At 41.5% G+C, this 12,228-nt stretch overlaps 2 protein-coding genes and 1 long non-coding RNA gene across 4 annotated transcripts in view; 2 read left to right on the forward strand and 1 right to left on the reverse strand.

Moving 5' to 3' along the window:
* Window positions 1-980: 980 nt before the first annotated feature.
* Window positions 981-12,228, forward strand: part of LOC126759545 (chromatin-remodeling ATPase INO80) — an 88,516-nt gene continuing 77,268 nt past the window's right edge. Inside the window, exons 1-11 of one of the 2 annotated variants that reach the window (XM_050474421.1) lie at window positions 981-997; window positions 3,282-3,514; window positions 3,575-3,941; window positions 4,003-4,196; window positions 4,693-5,815; window positions 5,881-6,919; window positions 6,982-7,182; window positions 7,385-7,562; window positions 7,629-8,005; window positions 8,067-8,328; window positions 8,391-8,558. In XM_050474421.1, coding sequence (XP_050330378.1) covers window positions 3,602-3,941; window positions 4,003-4,196; window positions 4,693-5,815; window positions 5,881-6,919; window positions 6,982-7,182; window positions 7,385-7,562; window positions 7,629-8,005; window positions 8,067-8,328; window positions 8,391-8,558 — 3,882 coding nt within the window. In that variant the 5' untranslated portion in view covers window positions 981-997; window positions 3,282-3,514; window positions 3,575-3,601. Of the gene's footprint in view, window positions 998-3,238; window positions 3,515-3,574; window positions 3,942-4,002; window positions 4,197-4,692; window positions 5,816-5,880; window positions 6,920-6,981; window positions 7,183-7,384; window positions 7,563-7,628; window positions 8,006-8,066; window positions 8,329-8,390; window positions 8,559-12,228 lie in introns of those variants that run through there. The other variant, XM_050474413.1, reaches the window with a different exon arrangement.
* LOC126759665 (uncharacterized) lies at window positions 1,484-2,562 on the reverse strand. The gene is made up of 2 exons (XR_007667039.1): window positions 2,073-2,562; window positions 1,484-2,007 (listed from the first exon to the last, which is right to left on the reverse strand). It is a non-coding gene; the product is annotated as an uncharacterized LOC126759665 (long non-coding RNA).
* LOC126759637 (uncharacterized) lies at window positions 10,861-11,922 on the forward strand. Its single transcript, XM_050474587.1, has one exon. The coding sequence runs from the start codon at window positions 11,020-11,022 to the stop codon at window positions 11,908-11,910; it is 891 nt and encodes a 296-aa protein (XP_050330544.1). The 5' UTR covers window positions 10,861-11,019; the 3' UTR covers window positions 11,911-11,922.

Consider the following 12,228-nt stretch of genomic DNA (forward strand, 5'->3'; position numbering starts at 1 on the left):
AAAGTTGAACTTTTCAGATTATTGTTTTTCCAAAAACTAAAAATAAAGATTGACCATCGCTGAAATGCGCGTAACTGCACATTTACGCCGCAAACTGAATTTTCACCTCCATAATAGTGAGCGTGCCAAACAACTTGTTAATTTTCAACATTTTGCAGCAGCTGCGGTGCCACAATGCGTTCTACTCAAACACGAAGGCAAAGGTTTGAAAATTTCAAATGGCAATTTAGTGGCAATAACTTTTGTGCAGCTGGCAAGGGGTTTTTTGTTTATTTTTCCATCACACCTGCAAGCTCAACCCAGTAAACAAAAATATTTCCGAAAACAAGAGAATATGGGAAAGCAATTTTTTGCTCTATTGACGGCTATATGAGTCCCAGATAAAAATCTCAAAAAAAGTATTCCAAAGTACTTCAGCATCCCGTCGCTGTTGACCGTCCAAATTTTTAAGAGATATACTACCGAGCGCAATTCAATCCTGACTTCCATGTAGAATCCCTAGAGAAGGCCAGTTCCGCCAAATGGATGTAAGCTTCTCTGCTCTGAATATACTTATATAATCTGTTTCGATTGATGGTAATAGAGGCAGAAGAAGGCTTCCTCTCCGCTGGAAAGGCATGTGATCGCTGGACTTGATCCCAATTTAATGTGAATTTGTTGTTAAATTGCGTAAGAGAGAACGAATTAACGCCTTTGGTGGGTTTATCCTTATATCGGTAAGGCGGTCACAAAACCGGTTACATTTCGGTTACGTGGACGCGACTGTGGTTGAAACTGTTTACTGGTTGTTATTATTTCTAAGTTCAATTTCTTTTTTGTTTATTTTCACTTTGTTACTACTCTTTCTAACCACATTGTTTCTTCTATTGTTTACATTCACTTTGGCGCAAACTGCATTTCAAATTGCCATTTATTCTGTTTGCTTGGCTGTGAACTTTGTAGCTAGAGGAGTCAATACAAAACTTATCATTCGAACAATGGCAAAGGTTAAGTTCACGTGAGTTCAATATTCACGCCAGTTGAATATCAATTTTGCTTTCAACTATTGGAAAAGAACATACGTACCTATTTATTTGTATTGATATTTTTAATGGCTGAGTGCCACCATGGTTTAAAGAAGAGCTTACACTTGAAAATAAGGTAAAATCAGGCTCGTAAGTTTTTTGGGAAATCCAAACCTCGGAAGCATTTAAGACCTTTCTGATTTCAATGACAAAGAAAGTAGTACACATGTCTCACGCCAGAAATTAACTAAAAAGTGAGAAATCACAAGGGCCCTATTATTGAAAATCGCGAATTCCGCAATCCGCAGATGTTTTTTCTTTTATAATGGAGGCACTAGACTCCAACAGCTCCGATTGGCATTCGTGCAACAAGTTCTTCCATCGCTCAATATACTACCTCAAATGCAATTCTTTAACACCCCTTGCAGACGAATTGTTGAATTATTATTCAATAAGGTCAAAAATTTAAACTTTTTAAATATTAGACACCATTTTTTCTTTATTCACATTTATTTTTATAACAATTTAAAAGATTTGCTTTGAGCCAGCTCTCACAATATGTTATAAAAAAAATTACAATATTTATTTAATTATAGTTAAGCGGTTTCTTAGACACAATATTTATTGGCCTGAGGGCCCGCTTCATCAATGTTATTGCCTGCTATAATCGAGTTTGGTTTTAGGTAGGTAGGTGTTTAACCTGCTACAATATCCAGACTAAAGTAGCGTTAGGGTCACTCTAATTTCACGCGGCAACCCGTCGTCATTCACTGGAATATAATCGACGATGGTGTTGCTGGCTACACTGAGATGTGTGCTCACTACTCGTCTGAAGTTGATCGCTTCGGAAAAAAGTTAATGTTCCTAGGATGTGACTCCGCTTCAAGCAGACGACTTCAAGCATGATTTTTGTTGTTCACCTTTCTGCTAGGCCCGTGCGATACCTGGGTTTTGCTTAGAGAACGACATGTAATATTGAAGCTGTTGCTAAGTAAATTTTTCCCTAGTAATAAATAGAAAATAATATTATATATACGTAGTTTGGTAACTAAGTATATTTATACTCACACTTTTATCTTTCCGCTGACGCCATATTTAACATAGAGACATCGGAAAGGAAGCTTTTAATGTGGGATATAAAAAATTAAGTATTTGCCTTACTACATCATTTATTACTTAATTACTATTGAATATAAAATCACACATAAAGGAAAAAAATTCTGCTTTTCAACGCGGAGGCAGCGCTCAAATGTAAACAATGCAAACAGCTGTTGCAACAAATTGAACGACGAAGACTGATTGCCAAAATTGTCAATGAAATACATTAATTTGCATCAAGAATGATAGATACTCTATCATTCTTGAATTTGCATCACGTTCCGTTTTTATTCCTTGCACACAGTACATAATTAAGAGGAAAAATAGTTTCAATAATATACATTTGTTTTGTTAACTACTTTAGCCTTGGCTTATCCAAATATGAGTGGTATGACAGTGACATTACAAAGTTAATCGATAAGTATACTTCGTTATCGTTAGCTTTTACGGCATACAATTTTGCAAAAGTTTCATGGTTTATTCTTCTCATTATCATTACATAACAAAAAAACATTTATGATAATAGAGGCCTTGTGTACAATTTAAGTAAAATTTTTACAAAAATTACTGGGAATATTAACAACAACAACGCAGGCTGCAAATATAAAATTCTTATTGGGAATGGTTTGAAACCTAACTAAATCACTTTTAATTTACATTATTGGGCACTAATGTTATCTGTATTACATGGCTTGAAGGCTGCTATTTACAAAATTTTAATCATTAAAGATAAAGTATTTTTAATTACGAAAGCAAAAAATGTTTCGCCGAATGTGTGTGAATTGGATGGCTAAACATTTGTTAAATGCCAGATGCAACTCTGCGGAAACTTTCGTTCTATTTTTGTTTTGGTTCAGTTTTCAAGAAGAAGACTGCGGTGTAGGGTTTCTGCAGCTACTGCTTAAAATTTTTTTATTTTATTGGCTCTTATAATATAATTAATTGATAAAGAAAAAAATTTACGATTTTAATCGAAGCGTAGTAGAAACATTTTCGGTGTTACAGCCCTTTTCTGTATCAAAATTTTGTGTGATTTTAGTGAATTCAATCAAGCAATTTCGTGCGCATGCAACCCTTCAGTAGCAATTAACCAATCAGCTGTAAGTTAATAAGAATTTTCGTTTAGTTGGCTTTATTTGCAATTTTTGTTTTGTTGCTGCCTTTTCAATCGAACCTCAGCAACTAGCATGTAAAACGCGTATGACTTGTGACAGCATTGTGTGGTGATAAAGAAAAATTTGTGGTTGCGCATGTGAAATTTCTTAGCGTTACGTATGCATATTTCACGAATTACTTTCTGGACAATTGGTTTTTTTCGAAATTTGAATTTGAATTGCATGTAAAGAATAGCGGAAGTAGCACAACGCAACGGACATTGTGCATTACAGCGGATGCATTTAAAGCAAAACAAGGTAGCTGCGTCAAAATGATAAAATTTTCTTGAAATCTATAATATATACATTTATATTTAGGAAATTGTGAGCTAAAAAATTAATAAAATGCTTCAAACTGGCGCACCCGCCAACGGACCAGCAAGAATGATGAACCAAATACCGACGCCCATGGGGCCGCAAACGCCAACACAGTCTGCAGCAGCACAACCCAACAACCAACGGCGCATTGCGGAACCTCTGCATATACAACGACTGGAGGCGGCTTTAAATATGCGACCCTTCATGGAACACGCAAAAAAGGTGTTATCACAACCGCTCAGCAGTGGTGATGATTCGAACGCTACAGAAGAAGACGTACACCAAGGTACGGGCGGTACGGACAATTCTGATGATGAGGGTGGTGGTGCACGCAAAAAACGCAACCGGCGACTTGGCACCAAAGAAGGTATGATAGTAAGAAATAATGATAAATGTTCCACAGTAAGCATTATTAATATATATTTTAGAGCGCCAAAGTGTCAAAACGCATTTATTCAACTTCAATGACATTACAAATGATAGGGAGTGGTTGTACGATGTGTTGCTCAGCGATACTGATACTGAGACGGAAATAAGTGACGAAGATGATTATGTAAAAGAATTATTGAAAACGCATATATTCGAACAGAGACATCGCGAAAACTTCTACAAAAAGACAACGGTAAGGCCAAAAAATTATATCCTGAATAGGATATATATATTTTTTTTCATAACACCTCTCAGACCCTATAAAATATATTGCGGGCTGAGTTATTTTACACAACTGTCTGTCCGTTTGTATATACGGGAACTCAGTTTTTGAGATGTCGATGTAAAATTTTGCACACGTTCTTTTCTCTACAGCATATGAAAATCCTCCTTTAGTATGAAAAACTTTTTTATTAATAATAAAAAAATATCCCCATATTTGAAATGGATTATTGTCCAAAATAACGATATAATCTTCGAAAAAGATTTTTCTGATCGGACCATGTGTCAACTCGGCACCATCCTTCGAAATTACTTTAGGAATGTTTTGGTACTGCTACAACAGATGAAAATCAACTTTGTGTATGGAATTATTAGTATTTGTATTATAACTTCGGTGATATCGAAGTTAATGTTTTTTCTTGTTTCTTAATTATTTGTGCGCTCTTATAAAGTAATTTATATTATAGAATACTCAATACGCATATTACGGTGCTGGTATGCTCTCCAACCATGACATGTTTCCCGAACATCAACAATCCATAGTGGGCGTGCGTAAACGTAGGCGGCGTACTAAGAAGGAGAAACCCATAAAGCCGCCGAAGTTGCCGAAAGAGCCCAAAGTGCGTAAGCCACGCAAACCAAAGGTCGAACAACCTGAGCCTGGTGAAATCCCACCGTCCGAGTTGAATAATTATGCCTTTGGTGACACTTCTGCAGTTAATGATGAGGATGACAATATAACCGATGAAATGGATAGCACTTTAGATGCTAACTTATCACTACTACCACCTAGTGGTGTGCCACATAGCGGACGTGGACGTCGTCGTAAGAGTCAGCAAGCACGTACACCCGAAGTAATGGCAGCACGGCGACGACGTGTCTGGCAATTGATGGCCAAAAAGGAGCTTGGCCGCTGTCAGCGCGGCAAGGCCAACAATCACAAGGAAGTGCTGCAAAATTGCAAACGTGTGGCCACTATGTGCTCGAAGGTTGTGCGCCAACGCGCTATGATTTCACAAAAAGTCATGAAGGAGACCGTGTGGCGCGCCAAACGCCTCACGCGCGAAATGATGGGCTACTGGAAGCGCTATGAGCGTGTGGAGCGCGATACGCGCCGGCGCATGGAACGAGAAGCCGAGGAGCAGCGCAAGATGGATGTAGAAATCATAGAGGCCAAGCGGCAGCAAAGAAAACTAAACTTCCTCATCACGCAAACGGAGCTTTACGCGCATTTTATGTCGAAGAAGTTGGGTCAGGGCACTGAAGAGGAGCAGCTGCGTATACTAAATCAATTGGATGAGGAAATCAATCCGCGTCTCGCCGCTTATGACGACTATGATGCTGATCACTACAAGTCGTTGGCGCAGAAGAACGCTGAACTGGCTTTCTCTGCCGATCGCGATAAGACGCGGCGTTTCGATGTGGCGGCGCATTTGAAGCAGGAGAACGAGTCTACAGACAGCAGTGCCATGGAGAAAATTAAAAAAGAAGAGGATGATGCGGAGTCGTCCCTGCCAGTGACGCCGGCGAAGGCCGATGTGCCGCAGCCAGAAATGTTTAAAGGCACACTCAAGACCTACCAAATTAAGGGTGCGTATTTTTATAAGTTTTTTGACGAGAAATATTTTATAATATCGAACTATAAATAATTCCAGGTGTAACCTGGCTCGCTAATCTCTATGACCAGGGCATTAGCGGCATACTCGCCGACGAAATGGGTCTCGGCAAAACTGTGCAGTCCATTGCATTTCTCTGCCATGTGGCCGAGCGCTACGGTGTCTGGGGTCCATTTCTAATCATCTCGCCGGCGTCGACGCTGCACAACTGGCAGCAGGAGATGCAACGTTTCGTGCCCGACTTCAATGTCGTACCCTATTGGGGTTCGCCGAATGAGCGCAAAATTCTCCGTCAATTTTGGGAGCAAAAGGATCTGCACACGCGTGACGCCAGCTTTCATGTGGTCATCACATCGTATCAACTGATCGTATCCGACTACAAATACTTCAATCGCATCAAGTGGCAATACATGGTGTTGGATGAGGCACAGGCCATAAAGAGCGCCTCCTCCATGCGCTGGAAGCTGTTGCTCGGCTTCAATTGCCGCAATCGGCTGCTGCTCAGCGGCACGCCCATACAAAACAGCATGGCTGAGCTGTGGGCGCTCTTGCATTTCATTATGCCCACCCTCTTCGACTCGCACGATGAGTTTAACGAATGGTTCTCGAAGGATATTGAATCGCATGCGGAGAATAAGACGGGCATCGATGAGAAGCAAATATCACGTCTGCACATGATACTCAAGCCGTTCATGTTGCGACGCATCAAAAAGGATGTGGAGAATGAGCTGTCCGATAAGATTGAGATTATGGTCTACTGCCCGCTGACCATACGCCAGAAACTGCTCTACATGGCGTTAAAGAAGAAAATACGCATCGAGGATTTGTTGCATTTCACTGGAGGTGGCGCGGGTAGCGCCGGTGATGGGCATCATTTCGATAAGAATTTCACATCAAATCTCATGAACTTGGTCATGCAGTTTCGTAAGGTATGCAACCATCCCGAGCTCTTCGAGCGACGCGACGCAAAAAGTCCGTTTGCAATGCGCTGTGAGGAGTATGTGCTGCCGCGTTTGGTCTACTCCGAATGCTTGCTGCAACGCGCCTTGCCCAGCAAGCGGCATTTGCTGTACAACAGGTGTCCATCTTACTTAATCACTAAAACCCTTTTTTTAAAACTATATTTTTTTTACGCGCCAGTTACTCCATCTTCAAGGCGGCCTACGTGCATCGAACGCTCTTCAGTGAACCGCTTACCGGTAGGACCAAAAAGACCAGTGAGCACTATGCGCGCTATGTGGACTTGAACGCCAGCGGCAGTTGCTGTTTCAGTTTCGCGCGTTTGTGTGATCTCTCGCCGCTTGATTTGGAGGATGTTACCATCAACGGACTGATTGCCTAGTGAGTGCGGTGCTCTTTCCTTAACTGTTTTTAATTCACTCTACTTTTATTAATTCACCATAATTTAACTAATTCACCATACCTTTATTAATTCACCATACTTTTTTTAATTCACCATACCTTTGTTAATTCACCATACCTTTGTTAATTCACCATACCTTTTGTTAATTCACCATACCTTTGTTAATTCACCACATTTCAGCATATTACACTATCGCCGCCGATTGCTGCAATATGCTTTGCTCGCTTACCGCCGTCAATGGTGGCCGCATTATAAGTCCACGCGCTTTCAGCTCTTGGAACCGACGCTGGAGCAACCACTGCAGCCTAGTTTTATGCTGCAACAAAGTGTTTTGCGTAATTTCCTCTTCACTGGTGTGGTGAGTATATGAAAATTCATATTTGGACAGTCAATAAAACGGTAACTCAACTCTGAAAACCAATAGACGAGCCGCGAGAGCAACGTTTACGCCTTCGGTGGTTACAAAACAGTCAATATACAGGAAACGATCGAACACCGCGTTATACGCAGCAAATGCATTGGTGATCCGACGCAAAAAATGGCTCACTTGCGTTTCAGTGAAGATCTGGACATAAAAACGGAATATGATTTGGAGAGCAGCGTAGACGCCAGCAGCACGCCAGCCAAGTCACATAAGTCCACATCAAAGCACAAAGATGATGTCAGTAGCAACGCCAAGTTGCTGCCCGAATTTCCGCACGTGCCACGCACGCCCACCGTATACCAGTGCGAGGCGCTCGAAATGCCGCGCTTTCTCTACGGACTCAGTCAGCGCGTGCAGGCCGTCAAGCGAAACTTATAGTAAATATCTTAACATGTTTAGTGTACTAAAGTAATAATCCTCTTATCAAATTGTTTACAGTTGTGAGAGCCGCGACGCTGCTTGGGCTCAAATACGTCACCTGCAGTGTGAGAACGCTGTTGGTTTGCAGTTGGTTAACACTGCGCTGGAACTGTGTCGTCCGCGCTATGGCTGGTCGTCGATTGTTGTGCCGGATAAGCAAACGCTCGTGTCCGATGCCGGCAAACTGGCGGTGCTGGATAGCTTGCTGACGCGCCTCAAAGCGCAGGGTCACCGTGTGCTTATCTACTCACAAATGACGAAAATGATTGATTTGTTGGAGGTGCGTAGTGCCATAATTACTGCTAAGGATTGTGTCATTCAAAGCATTTTATGTTCTTTTAGGAGTACATGTGGCATCGCAAACATCGCTACATGCGCCTGGATGGTTCGAGCAAGATTTCGGCGCGTCGTGACATGGTGGCCGATTTCCAGACAAGGGAAGATATTTTTGTTTTTCTGCTATCCACACGCGCTGGCGGTTTGGGTATTAATTTAACGGCTGCTGATACGGTGAGTGCTGTTTTATTATTATTATATATTAGAGCAATTCACAATCTGGTGCAAATGGTCTTGCATAATGTTTTGTTTCTGTGAACTTAGTAAATTACTAATTGATAAGAATCGTTTGATTACTCATGTCCTCGTGTCCACATAAATTACATATGTTCATTTGGTATCTCGTAAATATTTTTGAGATGTCAGCCTTTAAATAAGCAATATTCTTTCTAACTAAGTGCTACAAACTTCGTGGCAAACTTAATATACCTTGTTCAGGGAATAATAATTAAAACAAATTGTAAAAATGTTCTCCTGATGTTTCTCGAGTGCAGTTCCGCCGCAATCAAGCTGCTACAAAGATGGATTCTACGTAAACATTTGGCAGACACTTCTCGGTGAGGAGTTCGCTTAGCTCCATAACTAAAAGCATGCAGACCTCATTATACCGTTGCATTTGAGGAGACAGCAAGAAGTATACCATAATTATGGTGAATTATTTGGTCAGGCTAAGAGCTTTGTCAACTCTGTCCACAGACCCTATCCAGAGCCACTATATTGGAACTGTCTAGTTTAGACCCTTACATTGGATTGTATGTAACCAACAACTAATCTTTGCCTTTTCTCAACTGCTGTCGAATAGCGATTTCAAGAACTTGTTGAGGGTCTGTACTTCGGTTGTTGTTATACCTAATACCGCTTGAGTGGAAAGTTTAAGTTTATTTTCATCGAAGTTTTCTGACGGCAGGCCCAGGAATCGTTCTGTTTCGAGACATCGGAACATAGGAAGGGGAATGTTAGATGAGTAACGATCGCTGGACAAGCAAAGAGGCACTCTTTATACGCTGGACATGCATTTGGTATGTCGTGGTCGATTTTGATTAGGAGTGAGTTTAATCTGCGTTAGTATCCAAAACCATATTTCTCTAGGGTCGCTCCGGTTTCTCGGCGTTACTCGAACTATTCCCTCTGCTATAGATGGTGATTTGGATCAAGTACACAATTCACTGGGAGAGTTGGTGAAGGTGTGGATGAATCCACTGTGAATGTCGGTCAGTGCGTGTCTAAAGTTTGTTGCGTCTGTAGTCTGGGCGACGTACTGTTCGAAGTCCTTGACAAAATCAAGTAAATATCTCTTTGGTGCGCCCAAGAGGCAGCTACACTTTAGGCAGACGACTGCAGGGATGGTTTCTGCAAGTTTTAACGACAGCTCTCTGCTCTGTTCTCCTTCGTCCAGTTAGTGAATATGGTCGCTGTAGACTTATTGGGGGAGAGTATTACCATCGATTCCATTGCCATTTTCCCTAATGTTGCGGGAGTTTAGCAATATAGCAGTTAAACAGTAAGTAGTAGACACCACCCCTTTTTAAATTCTCCTTAACTTAGAATTTTGATCTCGAAATAGTACGTATGATTTCCGACCGCTCAGATGGTCCACCTTCTGAAGCCCTGTATGGAGCTTCCATTGGTCGATGCCTTCTAGTAGCCTTCTATGATTGGCTGTGTCAAGTCCAACGAGATCGTCCTGTCACACAGTAGTGTTTAATTTAAACCCTGATCTTTCTGGGCGTTTATGACGCTAAATTCCGAAAACAATGTTGATAGTTTGTAGGACTCAAGTGATGAGGAAAGCCCGGCAGTAACATGGACTCAAGTGTCTTCACAACTGAGGAAGAACAGTTAACGAACTTAGCGGATTCTAGTTAACGGGATTCCCAAGTTTCAGTATTGAGACCACACTCCGACTTTCCACACGTCGCGTGTACTATGAATAGTAATCGACGACATGTTGAGGACCAAGTTAGGTAACTTACTCCCATCGGGCCTAGCTGCTTTAACATCAACATGTTTATCCCATCTAGGTCAATGGATGTCTGCGATTTTGTCTTCCTGAAGACACTCTAAAACTCCTCATCAGTGAAAGTAAGTTTCGCGCAGTCTTTTGGTATTTTTCGCCGCCGGGTGAAGAGTGCAAACTGTCAGCTAAAAGCTCGTGCATTTCGTGGAATTGCCGAATCTCCAAATTGTTTTCTCTTATGCGGGGATCGGCTTGGCGTAACTTTTATTAAAACTGCTGCTTCCCCTGGGAAATTGTACGGAGGTCCGAGATTTCACGTACTTCTTCGGGTCCGATAAGGTATAACCATCGAATTGAAATTCAACAAGGTCGCTGTGAGTCACTACTCGTTTATTTTTGAAATATGTGCAATTTTACACTCCAGAGGTCTAGAAGGCTGTTCTGAATGGCAATGACTTAGTGAAAGAAACAAAAATTTTAGACTTATAGAACACCTCAAAGGGAGTAGGCAACCATGATTCGTACAAACAAAACAAATTCGAAAATTATTTCCTCCGTAAATGTTCATACACAACAAAACAAGTGAAATTTGTTATTGTCAAAATGTGTTTATTCTTGCCTTGAACATAAGAATTTATTTACATGAAATAAACCGTATTAGTCAAAATTTTCTTCAAAATGCGTTCCTTTCGAACGGCAAGTAAAGAGGCCGATCGGCGTAAAGATCAACCAACCACCAGTCGTCGCTTTTCGCCCGAATGCCCTGTTGAAGTGCACAAGAACATTAAGAAACAACCGAAATTTCTACCCATGGGGAAGAGCGTGCCGTTAGCACCGCTACACTGCCGCTTAGCACACAAGTTGCGACTCGCCATCTACGAAGGCAACTCGGCAAATCAGCGACAAAATAGATTTTTGAAGACAGCAGTGCGCCGAGTGACCGAACAGGGTCTCTCCATGCATGAAGCGGAGCAAATCATCAACACTTACGCCGATACGCGCACCACGCTACACCGTCAACTGCTGCAAATACGCTGCAATCGTAGGATATTTCTCATCTGCACGTTGCGCTCGGTGCTTACGGCCGAACTGAAGTTACGTTTGTTGCCGTTGATGCGGAACTATAATGCCAGCTTCGTGCACGTCATGCACAACTTCTTCAGCAGCGCCACCATCGAGGCGATCATCTCGCTGCAGACCTCGTTGGATTTCAGCGATCTCGAGGGTTCGATAACGCGTGACGCGATCGCTTGCAAAGCGCAAGGCATTGAAATGGTCGACTACGAGACGGGCGCTGTCAACTTTAAGTGCAATCCGAGCGAATTGGAAACTGTGCTGAAGGCAGTCACTGCCAAGGGCTATACGGTGCTACACACCGAATACAGTTTCAAGGCGAAGAGGTGCATAAAGCTTGATGAACGCGAACGTGAGGAGTACAGAAGGTTTCGCACAAAGCTTTCCAAGGCGCACGATTTCGATAAGTTCTTCGATAATGTAGCGCCGCAGGAGATCATGGTTGAGGATGAGTCGGACGTCATAAGCGCCGACGCGATAGTTAAGCCGTTGTAGTGTGGATTTTTTGGGAACCGCGTTTTACTTGCTGTTCTATGTATTGACTAAATTTTCGCGAATATGTAGACTTTCTCAATTTCTCTCTCTCTCTCTCTCCAAATTATGGCATTAGTAGAATTTTGACAATTTTTTTTTATCGTGTAAGGTGTATCAAAAACGCGTTACAAATTTTATGTGAACAAAATTTTGAGAAAATGCATTGAAAAACGATATTAAATTTAATCAAAAAATTAAAAACAATAAATGTCTAAAAGCTATTGTACAACCGATTTTTCATAAATGAGGTTTTCTTTTATAACCTCCAATTAACTCGCT

Source organism: Bactrocera neohumeralis, chromosome 2 (assembly GCF_024586455.1).
Source record: "Bactrocera neohumeralis isolate Rockhampton chromosome 2, APGP_CSIRO_Bneo_wtdbg2-racon-allhic-juicebox.fasta_v2, whole genome shotgun sequence".
Classification (NCBI taxonomy): Eukaryota; Metazoa; Arthropoda; class Insecta; order Diptera; family Tephritidae; genus Bactrocera; species Bactrocera neohumeralis.